The sequence below is a fragment of the Pholis gunnellus genome, assembly GCF_910591455.1.
Source record: "Pholis gunnellus genome assembly, chromosome: 16".
Taxonomy (NCBI): Eukaryota; Metazoa; Chordata; class Actinopteri; order Perciformes; family Pholidae; genus Pholis; species Pholis gunnellus.
In genome coordinates this window covers 3,998,370-4,019,560 of record NC_136543.1, presented here as the reverse complement: position 1 = coordinate 4,019,560, position 21,191 = coordinate 3,998,370, and the positions used below count along the sequence as shown (strand labels likewise).

General features: G+C 43.7%; 3 protein-coding genes across 4 annotated transcripts; 2 read left to right on the top strand and 1 right to left on the bottom strand.

The window, feature by feature from the left end:
* Positions 1-8: 8 nt before the first annotated feature.
* Positions 9-9,137, top strand: LOC306708045 (putative C-mannosyltransferase DPY19L4). The gene is made up of 19 exons (XM_079175731.1): positions 9-285; positions 452-625; positions 1,509-1,633; positions 1,721-1,811; positions 1,961-2,082; positions 2,854-2,999; positions 3,187-3,310; positions 3,404-3,538; positions 3,985-4,116; positions 4,393-4,494; positions 4,589-4,662; positions 4,814-4,972; positions 5,614-5,733; positions 5,858-5,978; positions 6,554-6,610; positions 6,695-6,777; positions 6,865-6,997; positions 7,293-7,451; positions 8,054-9,137. Exons 1-19 carry the CDS (start codon positions 195-197, stop codon positions 8,216-8,218), a joined length of 2,313 nt encoding a protein of 770 aa, XP_079031857.1. The 5' UTR covers positions 9-194; the 3' UTR covers positions 8,219-9,137.
* A 1,684-nt stretch (positions 9,138-10,821) lies between these two features.
* Positions 10,822-13,282, top strand: tekt1 (tektin 1; the record flags this gene model as incomplete). The annotated part of the gene is made up of 7 exons (XM_079176634.1): positions 10,822-10,987; positions 11,076-11,241; positions 11,418-11,543; positions 11,711-11,854; positions 11,968-12,193; positions 12,454-12,650; positions 13,027-13,282. The coding sequence occupies 7 exons, from the start codon at positions 10,822-10,824 to the stop codon at positions 13,184-13,186; spliced, it is 1,185 nt and encodes a 394-aa protein (XP_079032760.1). The 3' UTR covers positions 13,187-13,282.
* Positions 13,283-13,906: 624 nt separating this feature from the next.
* On the bottom strand, positions 13,907-21,077 carry kdm1b (lysine demethylase 1B). Of its 2 annotated transcripts, XM_079176605.1 has the most exons (21): positions 20,932-21,077; positions 20,505-20,650; positions 19,997-20,118; positions 19,818-19,907; positions 19,589-19,700; positions 19,385-19,498; positions 19,260-19,298; positions 18,949-19,141; positions 18,638-18,822; positions 18,351-18,521; positions 18,197-18,271; positions 17,965-18,099; positions 17,704-17,875; positions 17,468-17,595; positions 17,006-17,137; positions 16,798-16,872; positions 16,549-16,665; positions 16,265-16,390; positions 15,975-16,097; positions 15,423-15,575; positions 13,907-14,867 (listed from the first exon to the last, which is right to left on the bottom strand). In XM_079176605.1, exons 1-21 carry the CDS (start codon positions 20,945-20,947, stop codon positions 14,784-14,786), a joined length of 2,508 nt encoding a protein of 835 aa, XP_079032731.1. In that variant the 5' UTR covers positions 20,948-21,077; the 3' UTR covers positions 13,907-14,783. The 2 variants fall into 2 exon arrangements, with proteins under 2 accessions (XP_079032731.1, XP_079032732.1); XM_079176606.1 differs by lacking the exons at positions 20,505-20,650; positions 20,932-21,077 and having other exon boundaries at positions 19,861-19,907; positions 19,997-20,089.
* Positions 21,078-21,191: the final 114 nt, after the last annotated feature.

Sequence of the window (21,191 nt, the reverse complement as noted above, 5' to 3'; positions counted from 1 at the left end):
CAAACACCGAAACTTCAACCGCTAGTTTACAACTTGAAACAAGAGAAGTTACGCTGGAAGAGGGAAGCGAATAGCTCGGCTTGTCACCTGCCTAGTTCACCTCACAGTGGAGTATTGGGTTGAGAGCTAGCCGCTTGTTAGCTAGCATGCTGCTGTCTCCACACATCAGACGACTCCTCTAATTTAATCTCGTCATGACCGAGTTACGATGTCGAAAAACAGACTCTTCGGAGGGAGAAAAAGAAGAGGACGAGCGCCAAAATGAGCTCGAGTCGGAGACTACACGTAAGTTAAGCTAACTTAGCGGTTTGCTAACCAATCACAAGGTCGCTTCCTGTGCAAAAAAACATGCATTAACATCAGTTAATTTGCCCACAGAAACACGTCTGACCTGTAATATGCTGTCACAAAGCTAAAAGTTAAACAGTTACCTGTGTTTACACCTGACCAGAGGCTAGAGAGCCGCTGTCCGCAGTGGATGATGGGAGCGCGTCCATCGGTGGAGATGGAGATGACGAGCAGCAGAAAGATGAGGGTGAAGTGAAAGAAGAGGATGCTCAGCAGAAACGGGACGAATCAAACGGACCCGAGTCCTCTGTCAAAAGATCCAAGTGCTCTTCCGCATGTAAGTCCATGTCCCCTACACTGATCTACGCTCTCTTATCGGTGTCAGTCCACTGTTATTCCTACTCCCAAAGCTTGATGGTTTTTTTCAGGGCTTATATAAAAAAATCTTCTTACATCCAATAAGCCACAGAATCAAAATGATCGTACTTAAAGTATAAGATGGTCACATGTGTCATGTCAGAAGAGCTACATTATGTGTAGACAAATGTTTGGATTCGTCCTTTAAAACCATAATTCTGTATCCCGCTGTTCAACACTGACATGGAGGGAAGTTTTGATGGACAGCGAACAATACAGTAACATCAATACAAATACTTTTACTAACCTTCATTATAACACATGAATACAGATGCGTTCTGTTACAGCTTTATGAGATGGGCTTCTAGGCTAATTTCCTTTTTGTTTTACTCCTGCAGTACCAGGTTTAACCAAGACAATGCTATAACAATGCTACAGTATAGATCAGTCCGCCGTGGTGAACAACAAGACAATTTGGGATGCACTTTTTCCACATCTAAGCATGTATATCAACATCAGAAGATGGTCCCTAGTTTATAGTGGTATAGTTTTTTTTATTGTCCAGCACTGTATGAGCAGTTTTAAAAACCATTAATACAGAATCCATCTTAAACCAGAAAGGTGCACTTAATAGATTGCAGCAACCACTTCTGTATCGTGTGATTGAATGAATCGATCTTGCCGGAGATAATAGTGATTTAAAACAAAAACAGACACTAGTTTCTTCAGTGACTCGATAAATCTTTGATGATGGCGTGGCAGCATATTCAGATTTTTTCATCTTTAAATACACACTTATCATTATAGCTTACTAAAGTATTGTTGTGATATGTGATGTTCATTGTCATATTTCTGCTCCTCAGCGGTTTTACTGCAGCGCCTTGCGAGGCTGTTCTTCGGATGCCTGGCAGCAGTTGCCTGTGGCGTGCTTTATGCCACCTATATGTCTTTGTATCACGACAGGAAGTTCTGGTTTTCCATCAGACAGGTGGGTGACACCGTGTTTGTCATGAGTCCGCTGACACGTGGCTTCCATAAACATATCGATTCTAAAATTCTCTTGCGTGTCTCTCAGGAGGTTGAGCGAGAAATCACCTTCCAAGGAGGCAGCGGGCTCTACTATTACTACTACAAGCACATGCTGACGGCACCGTCCTTTGAGAGAGGTACAGGTGTCCTTTGAGCTTCTTATTAGAGAAAGAAAATGTTTAACTAAACACAACTTCGAAACGAACACTAACCTAACTTGAAAGGCTAATAATATAACTCTATCTTTGTCAATCAATTCTGTGCTGATGTGGTTTGGGTTCCCCAGGGTTCTATGAGCTGATGCTAGATAACAGGACCGTTTCGGGTCAGACCATCAACGCAGTGGAGCGTTTGTCACTGTATCCAGAGCTCATCACAAGCTTCATATACAGAGTTACAGGCAGCCAGGTGAGCATCTGATTGAAGGTAAAGAGGCTATCAACTCAATGTAGGCGTGGTGAGGATTAGCTTGCCAGTGGGGACACGAATGGAGGGAGGGGAAGAAAGAGGAGGGCCGACAGTCATCGTTGCTTCTGCTCAGGACGCCATTACTCCACTCTATCTTTACATAGCAAATTGCTGTTTGCAGCTACAGTATATTTATGTTCTGAATGTCACATATAGCTCTTTTAGATGACATTTTTATAAAGCCATTGTCAGTTTTGACCATGTTACAACATGTTTGTGTGGTATCTTTCTCAGATAATACATACAATGGAAGCGTGCATGAGTATTTTCTTTCCAAGAGCAAAGGTGCTAAACCAGTACAGTGCCCTGTGTCAAAGCAGATAAACACTGGCAGACAGATAGGAAGTAGAAACATAATTCCTGTCATAGGCCCGAAGGCCTTTCAGCCAGAGTTTTGTTGCATAGTGAGACAGAAAACAGTTGACCTTTAGCTGCTTTGCATCAGATTGTACTCTGGTACTGCCAAAGTCAGTTTCATTTTCATTTTTTAAGTTTGCATATGTATCTTTTGTCAGATTCAGTGGTTTATCATGTAAAATGCCTCCTAGGGCGGGTCACCTAATAATCATTAGGTACACGATTTCTGGCATTGACAAAGTCCCTCTGCAGCCATTTAAAGCAAACAGTACACATAGTTTTTATATCTTCTTGCTCGTATGATTTTGGCCTCGTCCTGTGGTGGAAGCTTTCTGTTTCTGTCTCTCCCTTCAGGATTTTGTGGAGCCGATCTACTTCTACGTCGGAGCGGTTTTCGGACTCCAGGCCATCTATGTCACCGCCCTGTTTGTGTGTAGCTGGGTGATGAGCGGCACCTGGGTGGCCGGCATGTTGACCGTGTCCTGGTATGTGATCAACAGGTGAGAGGAACCCTGCCGCCAAAGTCAGTCCGCGCGGTAAAGTTGCCCTCCTCTTGTGGACTTTATCAGATCATCCTTTCTGTCCATTTTTCTCCCTGTTGCTCTTACTTTCTGGTCACAGAACAGACTTAAAAATGGGACACACTCCCCTGTTGAGACAAATACAAATGTGTCATTTCTTCCTCAGACCGGATACAACCAAAGTGGACTACGCTATTCCTCTGCGGGACAACTGGGCTCTGCCTTACTTCTCTTGCCAGGTTGCAGCTTTGACTGGATTCCTGAGTAATAACATCAGCTCTGCCACTGAGGTGAGCCTCTCACGAAAGGAGTTTTATATATAACCTTCCACTGTTTCCAAGTTAGCGTTTACACACTCACTGATGAACTGCATTCCTCCGTAGTTGTGCTGCTACCTCACCCTGAGTGCCACCACCTTCATCTTCCTCCTGGTCTGGGAGCACAGCCACTACGTGCTCTTCATCCAAGGCCTCTGTCTTTTCTTACTGGACTCTTTTGACCTGGTGCCACCGCGTAAGGTGAGGATCCGTCATCGCAGCTAATCAAGAATACTAGTGTTGCACATGACACCACATGTAGTCATTTTTTACACTCTGCTTTTTGTGTGAGGAAACAACTGAGAGATAATGTGTTAACTACTGAGCTTTAGAGGTGCTTTTTGTGTTACCTTCAGACAGTGTCAGAATAACTGTTTCCCAAAATGTCAAACTACTCCTTTAACCCTGAACTAATGAAGGAAGTCAGCTGTTGTAGATTTTGGTTTACTGGAAAAGCATGTACGCTCTTTTTGTTTGTTATAATGAGCTTAAATATTCTTAAAGAACAAACATGTTCCCAAATGTAACTAATAATAATAATAATATCTTGAGATCCTGACATTGTACTTTTTCCTCTTTTTTTTTCTTCTCTCTTCTCTCTTGCCGTCTCTCTTTCTCTCCATCGTACTTCCCTCTGGGATGGTAAGAGTGCCGACATTCACAAAGCGTACCTCGGCGCTCTGTTCCTGGCCTACTTGTTCCAGTTTCAGAACCCGGCCCTGCTCAGCTCGCCTCTGCTCAGCCTCCTGATTGGCTCAGTGCTCGCGAGGTACTTCCAGGTAGAGTTAGCTGCTCCCTCACGTCAGAGCTCAGTGGAATTCCACATCGCAGGCGTTTGTTTGAACTTGCGAAGAATCCAAGATGCCTGAGCTTCAGCGCTTACACAATTATTTAAGTCGTTGGTTAACAGATAATCATCAGTGATAACTGATTCATCATTTAAACTGGATTATACAAGAATTTCTTTCTGTATTTTACCATTCAAAATTGATGACTTCCTGTGTTTGAATGAAGAATAACACCATCTGTTGCTGTTTCCTGTATTCCTAATGCAGCAAAAGATGAAGATGGGACCTCTTGTGGCCAGAGTCATGAAGCTCTTCCTCCACTTCTACCTCGTCTTCACCACAGGGATCACCTTCAGTTATCTGGTCAAGGTATAATCAAGGACAAGAGCATGGATCAGCTGTCTCCGTTAGTTATGTATTCTGTTATAACTGTTGGTTAATCACCCCTGTTTTTCATTCACAGAAACTTATACCTGTAAGTGAGGGTGACTTCATTCTGAAATTCCTTGAAGTAAAATTTGGGCTCAACATGACAACGTGAGTCACAGCTGTTGCATTAAAAGTTAGCTTTTACAATGCAGGCTATTGCACAGAGGTGGCATGGTGTACTACCTGTTTTCAAACAGCATCCATATTAGTCAGTATGTCCGTATAATCTAATCTCAATGTTTTTTTTCTTTTCTGGCAGGGACTTTATCACCAACTTCCTCCTGTGCCAAGAGAGTTTCCAGACACCCGGTCAGGACTTATTTCTACGACTTACGCAGGCCTCAGTGCTTCCCTTCTACTTGCTGGTGCTCACTGTGTGTCTGCTGTCCACCCTGCAGACCATTTACAGAAGACTCAGGTTAGAGAGCAAACACAATGTACAACCTGGCGGCAACCTCCGGTTCTGAAAAGTGGAGCCAATGCAGAAGTACCTTAAACTTGCATTCTCTCTAATGTCCATCAGGGGGCGAATCCTCTGATTATATAGAAGTCTATGAGAAAATGACTCTACTTCTCTCTTGATTTATTACCTCAGTAAACATTGTAAACATGAGTTTATGGTCTCAATCTCTAGTTTCTCGTCTTCTTTAATACAGCATGATGTTCATTTAGTAAACTATGGTTCATTTAGAGTCAAATAGACCATAAAGCAGAGTATGCTTTAGGGCGGGGCTACCTTGTGATTGACGGGTCGCTACCAGAGCTGTATACAGCGTCACTACATCACTCCTCCGCAGTCCAAATATGGTCACTTCTGTTCACTGGTTCCTAAAAACCAAGATGGTGACCGCCAAAACGCTGAACTGGAGGCTTCATAATGGCCGCCCACAAATACCTTATATACAGTCTGTGCACATGACATTACTCCTTGGTGTCTTTTTCAGATTATATTAGACAGAGCTGGTGATCACAGCTTGAAGTTCTGAAGTTTTGCTGTGAAGGGCTTCTATCATGGTTCTTGATGTAAATGATGCTGAAAGCATTCTTACTCTGATACAGTGGCCAGCCAATGAAAACCAACCTCAAACTTGAAGACGGGCGAATAGGGGAGCAGCCTGAGGTCATCTATCATGTTTTTCACACGTTGCTATTCGGAGGCCTGGCCCTGCTGTTTGACGGGTACGTTCAACAACGTAAACATGCGTTTTAGAATTTGGATTTTCAATATGTATCTCTATGAAGCATTGCTGAATTGTTTGTTTCTGCTCAGTTTTGGTACAAAAAAACCTTTTTTTCCCCACAGGATGAAGTATTTATGGACCCCGTACGTCTGCATGTTTACAGCGTTCGGCGTGTGTTCTCCAGACCTCTGGATGACTGTGTTTAAGTGGCTCAAACTGAAGTCCATCCACCCGGTAGTACTGGTGAGTGGCCTCAGGTTCACTTTTCACAGCAAACGTGCTCTTTAAATGAAAAAAGTTAATGCATTTTCTTTCGTCAAATTCACTCAAAAGGGAATTTTTTTGAGTTAATATTGTGATTATTATTAGATACAGTTGCAGAAGAGCCTAATCCCATCACTTATTATAAATGCCGAATCATCCAGGTTCTTGCTAAAAGACCCAGTGAAATGAAAAATGTCCCAGTTTTAATCCTGTTAATTGTCCGCTTATGTCTTTCGATATGTCGCATCGATGTATATCGAGACTTTTTATCTTTTCTCGGTTCAAATGTTTGATGACTCATTCTGCACCAAAAATCATCCAATCAAATGAGACTTTGGGCAACTAGCTAGCCACACAGGTGTGTGTGGAGATCACGCTAAACTCTTTTAGGGGTCCAATCAAATGCACAGGATCTGATTTAAATCCCTCTTGTAACTGTACACCGTTCAAGTATTCCACTGTACTGTGAAATCTGTCACAGTACAGAAGCTAAAGACGCTCTTACTTCCGTTTTAGTTGGGCTTTAAGGTGTTAATTGTCGTTCTACTCCCCAGGCTATGATCCTGAGCACAGCGGTTCCTACCATCATTGGTTTCAGTTTATGGAGAGAGGTGAGATATTTCAGCTCTTTATCTTGTGAAGCTCTTTATGTTGGACATTTACAGACGCATAACATCTTCTCTTCTGCCCTGCAGTACTGCCCTCGCGTCTTAGCAGAGCTGTCGGACGTGCAGGAGTTTTACGATCCCGATGCAGTCGAGCTGATCAGCTGGATCAAGTGGGTCGCCCGACCTTCCTGTAGTTTTCTGTAGATCTTTTTTAAAGTCGTCAGTGTGGCACCTCACGTCTTCTTCCTGCCCTCCAGGTCACAGGCTCCAGTAGCGGCAGTCTTTGCAGGAAGCCCTCAGCTGTTGGGAACGGTGAAGCTGTGTTCAGGTTCAGCTGTGACCAGTTTACCGCTTTACTCAGACATCGACCTGCTGAGGAGGACTGAAGACGTGAGTGAGAGGAAATATTTCTTTCTACAGGAAAAACAAAGGAGAAAATAATTGATAAACACAAACTTAGGATGGTACGGTCAGTTTTAAGCAAAGGGAGATATCCCCGGTCCTTGGGTTATAAAGAGGTGATTCATGGAACAGATTGAATCCATTGTAAAGTTCCTCCAAAATCTATTGTAGTCATTTTATAATTTTTTTATAAAGTTATAATTGTCTGTCATCTCTATACAGCTGGGTCTCTAAAAATGTCTGTTTTTTTAAAAAAAATATCCTTTTATTCCTCTCCTTGTAGACTTACCAGGTGTATTCAATGAGGTCTGCAGAGGACATCTACAAGATTCTGACCTCTCAGAAGGCAAACTACGTGATCATCGAGGAGTCTATTTGTAACGAGCTTAGTCTCAATAAAGGCTGTAGGATCAAAGACCTGCTGGACATCGCCAATGGACACGTGAGTCAACGCTCATCTAATTTCACGGGAGCAGCTAAGATACAGCCTTTTCAAACAGTCTTATTTGCTGGGAGTTAGATGGAAGAATTGATTCCACTTTCATGTCTGCGGTAAATTTGAAGCTACCACTGTCGGACAGTTAGCTTAGCTTAGCATAAAGAAAGCCTGGCTCTGTCCAACAATTTAGTTTCCCTTCGTATCTCGTTTCTTTAATGCGTACAAAAACCAAAGTGAGGCACGATGTGATTGTATTTGGGGTCGTGTATTGACTGGGAGACGTGACTTCTGGCAGTCAATATGTCTGACAGAGCCAGGCTAGCTGTTTCCCCCCGTTTACAGTCTTTGTGCTAAGCTAAGCTAACTGTAACTTCATATTTACCGCTGAGACATGAGAGCGATATCGATCTTCTCATCTAACTGTCGGCAAGAAAGTAAATATGTATTTACTATCATGATTGATTGTAAATGAAGCTTGTGTATTATGGAAGTGCTTTGCCAAAGCTCCAGAAAGACCTGTTTCTTGGAAAGTATGTGTTTTTACAAAATTGTTATACAATTGTTAATATTCTCATTAATGTCCCATATCCTCTGCGTTCATTCAGGTGGTTTATGACAAAGGAGAGATTTACTCTTTCTCCAAGCACGGGAGATTCTGCCACGAGATAAAGATGAACTACTCGCCCTACACAAACTACTTCACGCGGGTCTTCTGGAACCGATCGTACCACGTGTACAAAGTGAACTCCGTCATCTCCTTCCAGTACTGACAGCAGCTCCCGCCTCCGCCCGCTGAGACTCCACTGAGCCCGGCTCCGCCCTCCACGTCATATCCACCGCGTAACACAGGAGGAGGAGGAGGGAGGAGGGAAAACGTCTAATCACTGGTGCCTCCCACATCCTGGTGTAGGTGGTGAAGCTGTAAATTGAAACACAGCGGAGCACATTGGTTTTGGCCTACACTTAGTTTGAGTAAAATCAACATGAAGGGCCTTGTTGAAATATGCCATAAGTAATGATCACTGTACTGTAGTTAATTAAGCCATGCGTTAATGTTACTGTCATGTATTTAATGAAAGGTGAGCTGATATGTGAGGCCTGTGTGTTCACTCTGTACGGAGGCAGAGAGAGATTGTTTTTTAGGCTCTGTAAAAGGGAAGTGGGTAAGTAAAGTACAGATCGCCCACCTCAGTTCATAACTAGAACTCCTGGGGTTAACTATCAGCCAGTGAATATATTTGAAGCTCTGCAGCACACCTGCCACAGATGTCAGGTGTGAAGTGTAGAGTTTCTTCACACACCATGGATATTTATGGAGAGATTGTTTGGTTTTAATGTGTCATGCGTCTCCCATTTTAATCCTGATTGATTGAACAACCCAGGACAATAGAAACAGCATTTGAGCTTTCATTCAAAGGGAAGTGGAGGCTGCTCCTGATGCTGCTTATTTCTGTTGCTATGTCTCCATCGTCTCTTCATCTGGATGCCTTATTTTGAGATGTGGGAAGTGCCTGACTGACGCCCCTCTCTATCCACCCTTTAGTCGCGCCTGAGACTGAATGTTTCCCCATTCCCTGGGTCTTACCTGAAGTATTTCCCTCTGGTGCTACCATGCAAGTCTCACCAGTATCTGTCCCTCTGCAAAAGGCCATGTAGTGACTATTAGGTTTTGAATTATGGAAAATAAAAGTGTGTATGAGTTGTTAATTACAAAGCTGATTTCCTGATGTTGCCATTTGGTGCCAAGAATTTGTTTTATACAGCTTATTATGCTTTAAATATCATTTTTATGTCAGATATTTCCTTTTAAATCAAACAAGGAGGGACTATGGGGGGAAAAAGATTTTGTATATTAGAACTAATTTCATTTAAGTTTTCTATTAGGACGTTTTCCTCTGCCATATGACATCTTAAGTCAGTCTACACTTGCATGCAAATATGTTTGTAATTATATTTGGTTTAGGGTGGAAAATACCACAACTTTAATATTCTTACAAAAGTGGCCATTATTATTACTATTTATAGGTCCCAAGAAAATAGATTTCTGGTGTAATTCCTACCAGCTCCACCCAACCTCTGAGCAGAGCTGTAATCAGCTACACTCGGTAAGTGTCGGTACATTTCTTTTGTATTCACTATAAAATGCTTTAATATGGTATTTGTTAAAGATTGTATTCATTAATTATTAAATCAAATATTTTAAGGGACTTTGGGGGCTCCTTAGCCTTCTGTAATTACCAGTTAACGCTAAATTCAATGTCACTTCTTTCCTTTTTTTAATGAGTAGTAGTTGGTATACACTTTCACTGCAGCAGAGTATTTAAAGTGTGTTTGTATCTGAATGCTTCCTCCACTAGATGTCTTCAGAACAGACTACTGTCTGCCATGACGTTTGTCATCCGTTGCCACAGTAACTATTTGTTTCGTTGCAAATTACATTTGAGACGTAAACGACGTCGATGCTGATTGATGCACAAGTAACAAGGTATGTGGCATTGTTTCTTGAAAACGTGAGAAATGTTTCGGTAAACTCATGTAACCGTAAAAAAAAATATCTGCTCCATAACGAGCCAACATTACAACCTTACAAAGTTCATTTAGCTTAGCTTAGCATCATTGACATTTAACAACACGGGGTTGCACAATGAAAGGTAGCCCCTTCACCCACAGAAAGAACGTAGTATACATATTTAACGATGAATAAAAGGCAATATAATTATATATAATCTACAGTTAAAAGCTTTATTGGAATACCACACTCAATCCCATCTATTAGTCACCTGCACCTAAAACACCTGTAACCAATTGAAGCTTCAACATTATAAATAGACAACAAAATACAAATATATTGCAATTTTTAACAATACAATGCAGCAGCGTTAATGTCATCTTCAAGTAGTTGTGTCTGAAACTTGAGAATAAACACATTGCATTTAAGAAGTTCGTAGTCTATATTTACGGCATAATACACATGAAAAGACAGACTCTAGATACTAATGTTTTATACTCAACACATTAGTGTACAGCTGGCATGCACTAAGCGTTGGTAATGACACTACCTTATAGCCTTAAATAAATCCACTATATATTATCTGGAGATTAATGGGCTTTTCAAATGCCATTTTGCAATGTTTTCAATGTCCAATGCTTTTTCCGTTCAGCAATGTGCTTGCACTGGGTGTTTCATTGCTCCTATTCATTTCTAACATGAATGATCCGTGGGTGTCCAGTGAAACCTGTGTAGTATCATTTCTCTCTGGTTCTGATGTGTTTCAGGTCTCTTTCACCATGAGGCAGCCACATTCCTAACCATTTCTTCATTTATGTTCTTCCTACCAGCCCATACTGACCGTGACCCCCCCAGTGGAGAGTAATGTCTTACCCGGACCACAGTCCCCAGCAGGGTGCTGGAGCCAATCTTGTGCATTTTGAGGTCATGCGGAACCGCTCGGAGCTCTTCAGAGCAGAATGCACAAGGCTAATGCTGGAAACTGACAAAGTATGCAAACGCATGCCAAATGATGACAGCAAGCGACTAGGTAAGTGGGGGAATACAGATGTGTTTAAAAGGATGATGTTGCAAAGACCACATCGGTGACCTGTAGGGTTTCTTCTCCTGCTGTTCAGATCAGCGGCTCGGAGACATCCAGTTTGTGAAGAAGTGTTTGGAGCTGAAGTTGGAGGAGATTATTGTGGAAGTTGATGTCCTTGAAGTGTTGCAGAGCAGAGTGGCAAAAGCCCTGAAGGCCTGCAAAGAGCCTCTGAAAGTCACCGTGGTCTGTCTGGAGGAGAGGTGAGGATCTCGAACAATCAGAAGAAACATCTGTAATGTTTATATTTTAGATTTGGCAGCTTTTGTTGGCTTTCAGTACCGTGAAGTCCACCTTTCCGCACCACTTTCTCCTACCATAAAGCCTACATATGAAATTGTGAGTGTGAGAGACGTTTTTGTTCTGCGTCCTGCTGAAGGAAACGTCGCCCCTCTGAGAGGCTACAAGACAAGGTGGACAGAGAGCTGCTGAAGGAGACCAAGGCCATTGAGGGAGTGGCTTCCCTTCTGCAGAGGGTAGCGGAGCAGATCACTGAGCAGATAAGGTAAGAAAGATGGACTAGCTACGATCTCTGAAGGGGATCTCAAAAGAATGCTTTGGATTTTCTAACTTTTATAGTGATTTTAATGACTTGAAACCTGGAAATAATATCAAATCAGTGTATAAAGTTGCCAGTAAAAGCAAGACAAAACACGTCTTTTTGTGTTCCAGACTGAACCGATCCGCCAAGTACCACCTGGAGAAGGATCTGAAGGAGAAATTTGAGGCTCAGTGCATTGACAACTCCTGTGCCTTGATGACCCAACATTCCATCAACAACCTGCAGAGGTCCAACACTGAACTTGTTCCGCCGAGGTGAACTACCATCACGATTTGAAATTCTGACCCGCAGATCTGGGAAGAAAAAGGACGTTTTGTTAGCTCCAGCTCTCTCTCGCTCTCGCTCTCTCGCTCTCGCTCTCTCTCAGCTTGGCAGTGACATCAAAGCAGTGGCAGAACATCTCGGATATCAACATGGCCAAAGCGGAGCAGCAGCTGGCCAACTCTCTGTCCCTGCATACCCTGGTGCAGTCTCTCCTGGAGCAGACGGCCTCCGACATGCAGAGGCAGTTCCAGGCCACGGCGGCTGCCCTCCAGCTGAGCGTCCTGGAGATCAAGTCTGCCAAGAGCCAGATGGAGGATCAGCTGGCCAAGGTAGGGCAGATGAGTGTATGATGTATATTTGAGAGGGAGTGAGTAAACAAAGTCCGGCTGATGGCCGATGTTATGAGAAAAGTGGGCGAGAGAGAAGAGTTGGTTTCATTTATCATGTCAGCATTGCTTTTTAACTAAATTTATTATATAAGGATATTATTGGCTAGTTATTATCCTTTCATTGAGTAATAATGTGGTTGTTTGAAATGAAGTTTTGTAAACACTGGTTGACCCTGGCGGGACGCCTCCATCCCCTCTAGATTTTGTCTGAGTTTGACAGCCAGCAGAGGATCGGGGAGAATCTGCGAGTGGCCATCGCAGAGAGTGAGCAAAGTCTGAGTCTGGTCCAGGCCCGGCTGGCTTTGCGCCGCCAGAGGCCCGGCAAAGAGCAGTGCCACGATGCGGCCCAGTCCCACCTCCTCGCCGAGGTCCAGCAGCTCACCGCTCACATCAGCACGTAAGGCCCAGGGCACACTCGCCTCTGATGTAGAGCGACAAAGCAAGACGTGTTTTCAAGAGGTTTAATGATGCCAGTGTGGACACACAGCCATTACATCTGCTAGTTTACAAAGGCTATAACACAAAAATATATAGAAATAAAACAATTCAAGTTTGTAAGAAAGCATGTTTGACAGTATAATTAAAGGAGTAGGAGTAGAAAAAGTTATTTTGAAATGCACAGAAAGTACCCACCAGGTGGATTTCCTAGATGTCATGACTGATTGCAAAAACAGAACTTGTGTTCCAGTTTTATAAATAGTTTCCTGCCCGTGTTGGCTGATGTTTAGCGATGCATCCGTTCAGGACAGGTCTCTTTATCTCTGCTCACTCAGACTGCACGAGGCAGCGGCCCAGTCAGACGAGGAGCAGAGGGCTCTGGTTCGCTGCCAGCTGGAGCTGCAGGAAAGCATCGAGATGATGGCCAACTGTCTCTACATTGACGAGGTCGTCTGCCCCCAGCACAGGGAGTCCATCGTCATCCACAACTTCTGAGCATTTAGCAACAGAAAGGGTCTACTGTACATAGACCAAGTATTTCTTCATTCAAGTATTCTTTGTAATGTTTTCCTCTCACTCTAAAATACTAAATTCAAGCCACTGTACTTCCACCGCTGTATGAAGGAAGTCAAGTTCCTTCTTTCCATCAAAGGCATTTCACATTTTCTTATTTTACCTCAACTGACTTAAGTTTTGAAGTTCATTTGTACCTTGAAAACAGCAGCTGACAAAACAATCTGTCAGGAATTTGAAATAAATACCTCTTAGATTTTAACGTGTGAATTTTCTTTACGTTAATCTGAGACTTACCTCATCCATTTTTAAAAGTGTTTTCTACTGTGAAAATTGCTGCTGACTCAACACATATGGGCAATTAGCATTACAGTTTAGTAGCTGCATTTGTATTTAACAAAAGTAACATTACAACGTTTTCAGGAGTGTCAAGTTCACTTCGATGCGTTTTATATTCCGGGCCACTCAAAGTCATGCATGCACAAACTTAAATGAAAAGAAAAAGGCTAAAAAAGATTCTATTATCCAAATTGTTGCTGGTTAATTTTCAACAAATCCACTAATTGATTGACTACTTGTTACTGTTATGCATATCTTCAGTCAAACAGTACTGGAGAGTCATAAGTCAATAAAGTTGACTTTACAGAATAGGTTGACACTTATATAAAAAATAATAATAATTAGAGGAGCCAAACCTTCATCCACAAGTGAAAGCGGTCAGTGTGGCAGTTGATAGCTCCGTTTATTACACACAAGATAAATACTAAAGCACTGTAATGCTGGACAAACAGGAAGTGATCCTCTAGATGTAGAGATCCAGACAGAGATATGAGGACCTGGATGAAAAGCGTCAGTCAACATTCATCAAACCTCATTGTTCAGGAGCTAATGAAAGTTATTCTTCGGTTGGTTTCATTGTTATTTTTTTCCAACCTTTTTCCAGAATGACCCATTCACAATCATTATTTTCCATCATTTCCTGCTGGGTGTTGCTGTCTTGATCACATCCCTGAGACTGTAGTGGGACAATCCTCTGAGCATACTCACTGTCCAACCTTTCCTACACATGAACTACTCATTTATTTTCACACCGTTTTGAAATCAAAAGTGCTATCACAGAAGTACTCCTACTGTATATCTAATATATCTCACATAATGCTAATTCATTAAAGCCGTATAAAACATTGGTAGCTAACTCCCAAAGAAAACATTTAAAATGTATTATGATATAATCTCCAGAAACGTAATCCTTGGAGATTCAATTTGACTTAATTCATGATTAAACAATAAGAGTTTACCAATGTTTCATGCAACCCCAATCTCTCAAAATGACATGTTCTGACCATTTCCATCACAGAAGTGCAACATACACGCATTGAACTCAAATTTAACATTTCTCTTGTGTTAAGAATGTCAGACCCTACTTGACCTGATCACACACACACATCACAGTACAGCGAAATATCATTTCAAGTGCAGCAATTCGGGTTAACGCAGTCAGAGTTGTTTAGCGGTCTGTTGCTCCGTGCGACCCGTGTGTCCGTGCTGGTGTTTTAGAGTGCTGGGGGACCGACAGAGTTCACATAGCAGCCATCTTGCTGGCCTCTCTGACCCCACTCAGGTAGGCTCCCGTCACAGTCTGAGGGAAGTGTCTGTTGGTGGCCTGGTGACAAAAAAAAACAACTGATGTAAAACAGTAGTAACTCAGTTTGACAAAGTAATCTTCACTCAAGGGCCACTTACTAAGTTTTGAAATCTCATTTTTCACCATTATCTCCCCCTTAGCAAGCTTGGAAACAAGCTAGCACTGTATGTGGAACTTGAGTTCAGATTATTTTGTCAAACCTCTATTTTAAACTTTAGTTTCAATAGTGTCCATTTCATTCTGAAATATTACAAAACACAGGTGTAAATAACAATGATGTCTGATTTCCATTTAGCTGCTTTGGTCTCAGGTTCCTGGTAGTGTGCATGCTGGCTCACAGTCACAGTTGTGGTTCATAAAGACACTTGAATAGAACATCATTAATATTATTATAAAACCCGTGCTTTTCTTGCTCAGTCTGCTGTGAAAAGGCCTGATATGTAAAAAGCAGTGGGGGAAAACTCCAAAACTTACCAATAATGTCAAAAGCAAATAAATCTCAAATAATCAGCCCTATCTAGACACATTTGATTGTTAAAAAAAAAGAAAGGAAAAAGGTCAAATCTGCGTCACCTCTCCGGCAAAGAACACTTTTCCCTGCACGTCTTCAGCGAGGATATCGTAGGCCTCTCCACTTCCCCCCGTCTTCACAAAGCTGTAGGACATCTGGGACCACTTGTCTTTGCTCCAATGTGTGATAAAGAAATGCAGCGGCTCTGGGACGTCCTATCGGGGATGACGGACAGCAATTAACAACAGTAATGAGAAAAACCCCACAAACAATACAAGTAAATCTGAACTATAACAGGTAATCAGTGTATTTTGGTTTTTGAAAAAATGTGCAGTGAATTTCTTTTTAGGAACTCTGTGACTGTACATGCGTTTTGACTGAAGGAATGAGGGTCTAAGTTTAGTTCCTGGACTATAGTTCCAGACCGGTACCTTTCTATGAAAGGGGCCGTTTCATGCTTAACTAACAGTTATTGCCACTGTTGGTCTTTCTGTTCATCAGTTACCCCGAATGGAACAAGAAGAAGAAGAAGCGTCAATAAATGTCAGTCCAGTGTGTCGGTCACGCTTCAGCTGAATGTGACCGGGTTGCACATCAAAAGCGACGGCATTTACCTGCTCTTTGAAAAGCTCACGCAGCACCTTCATGCACTCGTCCACCACCTCCTTGTCCTCCATGTCCCGGACAGCAGGCACAGCATCCCCAGTGATAACAGACATGAGGACAGCCTGCTTCCCCTACACACACACACACACACACACACACACAAAGTCTTGCAGTCTAACATTATAATTTAAACCTATTTTCCCTGGTAGGAACAGGTATCTGACAGAGAATATAAAATACGTTTTCTTAGCGGTGCGATATTGTCTTGCCGGGTGGAGAAAAAGGAGAAAACACAGACCTGTGGCTCCATGTCATAGAAGACGCTGAACATGCCTCTCTTGTCGGGACCTGGTGGAATGTGACCAAAGTAGTCTGCCCCTTGGATTTTGTTGTCCCAGAAGCGGTACGGGAACTGGAGAGCGATCTGGAAGACGTTTTTAAATATTATTTTTAAGAATCTACAAGAAAGCAACTTTTCCAATCAGCAGGCCACTGTTGTTATTTTTGCCTTATAACTAAGGCCTGGTGGCCTGTGCTCATCTACAACCATGAATCACAAATACACATTAAAACAGTTATTACCTTCTCGATGATGCCGGCTCCCAGACTGTGGATCGCTTTCAGTTTCCTTTCAGGAAGCGCTGGGTGGAACTGAATCAAGTTCTTCTGGAGCAAAGTCAATGGGACAGTAACAAGAACCTAAAAGAGCAACATTACACACGTGTTAATCAGCATTGAACACATGCAACATTCTCTGACAGTTTTCTAGGACAACATCTTGAAATGATGCGCATTATATACGTTTTATAACATTTAGCAATGTGTGTTTACCTTCTGTGCTGTCCACTGGGACCCGTTGGAGGAGGTCACTTTGACGACATCACCTGAGTAATCAACGGCCTGAACCTGGATTTGATCAAAATAAATAAAAATAATTCACACCACCTGACTTTTAACATTGAGATGTATCTATGTAGCATTCAACGTAGAGTAATAATGGTAAAAGCAGCAGCCGACTGTAACAGATTGAATTACAAACCGGGCACTTTGTGCGGATGTCGAGGCCCTCGGCCAGTTTGTGGAGCAAAGCGGAGTAGCCCTTGGTGAGTAACGTGTGGTCTCCTGAGAACTGGGCAAAGAACTCATTGTGGTCCCAAGATTTTGCCGAAACCTACAAACAAATAAATGTAACATTTTCATCGCAATTCCTGTGAAGAAACGATATCAAAACCCACACAAACTAGATGTGCAGAATGCAGACACTAGAGTTCCCTTTATGCAATAAAAAAAAAGACAACAACTCCCCCACTTCAAACACACAAACAGTTACAATGTTGTAATCTTCTTTGGTTAATGTTCCCTGATTCTACAGGCAGACGTGTAGGATGGATTCATAGCAGAAACCAGCATGAATTTTGTTAAATGTAACGGCAACAGACTCTTCAGTCGATTATAAAAAAAGAGAAAAATCCAGAATTCCTTGAGTGTGACTTTTCCACACCTGGTCTAACGTGCTTCCACAGGCGTACTCCAGGTTGCTGAGGTGAAACTGAAGCACCTTCTCTTCCAGCTCACTGAACTGGATTCCAGACTCCTGAAGGAAGTTCTTCTTCACCTCCTGGACCCTTTCTGTGGAGATAAACACCGATACATGAAATATCTCTAAAAAGCTGACCACTCTTGTTTTTTTATTTGTGGAATCATTTTGCTGAGAGTTCGGGTACAACACCACAGCACCTCTCAGCGGCGTGTCCTGGCTCTGTGACTTGTCCTTCCTCCATTCCGACACCACATCCAGGATGGCGTTGAAGTGGAAGTCCATGCGCTTGTCGATGGCCGGGTCGGTAACCTGCCCCCCCTCCTGAAAGAGGTCACACCGCTCCCCCAGCTTGTGCATCTTGATGCCCATCTGCAACAGACGAGCGAAGAGCTCAAATGAAAAGCCCAGAGTGCACATATAGGAAGATTCTTTTTTTTTCTCTCCCAGACGTCTCTTACCTGTTCACACATGAGGGCGATGGGGTTGTTTACGCAGCCATTGACGATTTGAGCTCCTCGGCCTACGGTGACGCCCAGAGATGTATCGTCCCACACGCGGCCTCCTATTCTCTCCCTCGCCTCGAGAACCACCACCTGTAAACCGATGACAACAAAGAGTGCAAACAGCACTGTGACGAGCGAATGGGGGGGGATGCAGGAGGTCAGAGAAGAACTAACTAACCACACTTACCTGAGTGCCAAAGTTTTGCAGCTGCCGTGCAGCAGCCAACCCTGAAGCCCCGGAGCCGATGACGATAACGTTCCTCTGCAAAGATAATAAATGCGACTGTTAAGTCTTAACCGAGTTAATGAGAGAAAAAAAGCTTGAGGATGAGGACACTCACAGAGCAGTGTCTTTCGGGGAGCAGGGGCCGCTTCACTGCCAGCACGCCAGTGTTGATGAGGCCCTTCCTGGTCATGAAGTGGAGCACCCGGTCCATCTCCTGCACGCAGCGCACACGCACCAGCCCCCGGGCGATGATGTGCACGGCACATTTCTGGGAAGTCAGCACCTCCTTTAAGAAAAAACAGAGACGCTGTTTGTCTGTGGAGTCCTATATTCCTCCACAACCAGCTATTTACAAACCGAAAACAGGTGAAAACGTATAAGTCACTGGCGTCTGCAGCGTACCTTGCAGTTCTTGTGCCAGGAGGCCAGAATGAGGTTGCGCAAAGCCAAATACATGGTGGGATCGCGGGAAAACTCTGGGAACTCGTAAAGCTCATCCAGCTCCATCATATCCGGCCGAACGCACAGAGCCTTCCCACACTCATTGGGCTGGTAGAAGGGCTGGAAGTACGGACACAGGCCTGGAACTGAGGCGAAAAAACAATAGTTACTACACCACATTACTACACGCTTCAGACTGATACCTCTAAATAGGAGGATGACCAGTTTCCAGCAGGAACGTTCCATTCTTCCTCTCGCACCCGCAGACTTACTTTGCGGCGGGACGGCCCTGCAGTGATCCGCCCTGAGCTCAGACAGAGACGGGTTGCTGGCGGCGCCTGACGGACTCATCCCCACGCAGTCAGGGTAGTAGGCGGCGAGGAACGGGCCGGCGGGACTGTCTTTGAACAACGGCGGCAAGATCAACATGGAATGCCACCAGCTGTCAGACACCTCGGCCACCCTCTGTGAGAATGAGTTAAAGACGGTGTATTGTTCAGCACGCACACTGGATGTCGTTTTTGGGGGAAAAAAAACTCATTACAAGCTGCATTTGACTCCAAAACACAGATCAGCAGCTTACCAAGTCCTCTGGTTGGGAGCACTGGTCCGGTCCCTCACTCTGCAGGCAGACACACAATATTATTATATTTTAAGAAATGATGCTTGTGAGCGGCCCGTTGATTATTTTTTCCATGTCCTGTTTACCTTGATGTTGTTGAACTTCATTCCACAGCGGTACGTGGCTGCGAGGGAAGCGGTGAGTTGGATCTCCTTGGTCAGCTGACGCCACTTCCTACAGTCCGGTTTAGTACATTGAACCTGAAAGGAACACATCCCAATGACCATCACTGTGTTTACAGACTTGGGTTCAACTGGTTAACAGGAACCAGGGAGGCCGTCTGAACTTACCCAGAATGGTAGCTGCTGATCTGCCATGAAAGCTTTAAGACTGGGCTCACTTTTCCCGTTACTAGTCCACACCTTCTTCCATAAAGCAAAGATCTCGTAGCCATCTTTGTGACTGCCAAAGAGGGGGGGGGGGGGGGGGCCAAGTTCATGTTATGGCCTCGATGCAACGGCAGTTTCAGGGTCACTTTGTTCATTGATGTTATGCGAGTAGTTGTTCTGTCAACATTACCTTCTGTAGTAGTGATCAAAACATTCGTTGCAAAAATGCTCACCGCATGACAGATGGTACCAGCGAGACGTGTATCCGTTTTTAGCACACCTGAGGAGAGACAGAAGAATTCAGTCTGGGACTAAAAAAGGAGCGACTGAGTTGAGATCTGATTTCTATTATACGGAGAAACATGCTACCTGTCAGATGCACTTGCAAAACAAACTGGGTACGTGGCGGAGCATCCAGCCTTTTCGCACTTCCTGTACTTCTTCTCAGACTGGTCGTCTTCCTCCTCGGTGTCTGTGGCTTTTCTTTTGCTCTAGAAAGAGAGTGTGGAGAAAGTCATCACTCAACTTTATTCATAGAGCACTTTAAAAAGGCTTTGGGGGGGGGAGACCAGTGGGCTATGGGCATTGGTATCAGGAGAGAAAAAGTGAGACGAAAAAGAGAGACGTTTAGTGAAACACAAAACCACTGGGTTGAATCCAGTCAGACCTCACACTGTGTCACTCTCTGTGTCTATACTGTCAATTAAAGAAAAGAAAATTACATATATATCGGCTCATATATTGGTAAATCACCATCAGCCACAACAACTCAAGTTCATCGGTCGGGTATAAATAAAATTGGCACAAAAAAAGGGGAACGAGACACGGCTGTGTTTGGCAGACAGACAGACGGTTGAGCATGCTCGCTGCTGTTTACCTGTCCAGGTGGAGGGTTGTTGGTGCGCTTCACCCGCACATTGATCTGCCTCCCAGAGGAGCGCAGGGTCTGCCCGTCCCCCGGGGAGTCCCCGGAGCTCCTCTTCTTGGCTCGCCGAGCATTCCCGGAGGCATTCCCAAGATAGTCTAAAACATTGGTGGCAACAATGTACATATTTAACAGTGGACAATGCAATGCAGCTCAGGTCAAATGGGGCCTTTATTACGACTGATAAGGGCTCTTTCTGACGGATAACAGGAACGGAACTAATTACGAATTGACCATAGTGAATGAAACACGAGAATATATTGATAGTAAACACAGCCAAGGTAGCGACACATTAGCAAGCTCTTTAAACCAGCCAAACAATGTCCGCTTGTCACGTTTAGCATTTAGCAATGCGTAGCAGAGCGCTACGAGCACTGACCTGCGTCCGACAGCATGGCTGGCCGCGGTGTTTCTTCAAAAACACGGTGATTATTTCTCCGCTAATGTGAGTTTCTGAGACGCTTTCTTAAATTGTTAGTATTCGTCACCTCTTTTATTGTTGTGGGGGGAAATCAATGCGTTGTTGTTGCGGGAATACCACTTCCTGTTTTAGAGGAAATGGGCGTTTCGTTTTAAGATTAGTTTTGAGCTCCGCTGCTCGCCGTCCCACACAGTAACCACGGCAACTGTAGTAACGTT

Bases quoted from the DNA above. Each gene is read 5' to 3' on its own strand.
- LOC306708045 (XM_079175731.1), top strand. From the start codon at position 195: ATGACCGAGTTACGATGTCGAAAAACAGACTCTTCGGAGGGAGAAAAA. The intron at 6,998-7,292 runs GTGAGTGAGAGG...CTCTCCTTGTAG, and splicing joins TGCTGAGGAGGACTGAAGAC to ACTTACCAGGTGTATTCAAT. The intron at 7,452-8,053 runs GTGAGTCAACGC...GCGTTCATTCAG, and splicing joins TGGACATCGCCAATGGACAC to GTGGTTTATGACAAAGGAGA.
- kdm1b (XM_079176605.1), bottom strand. The intron at 19,701-19,817 runs GTAATGTTGACA...CCTCTTTGGCAG, and splicing joins TTTGATCACTACTACAGAAG to TCACAAAGATGGCTACGAGA. The intron at 19,142-19,259 runs GTAAGCTGCTGA...TCATTCTCACAG, and splicing joins GCTCCCAACCAGAGGACTTG to AGGGTGGCCGAGGTGTCTGA.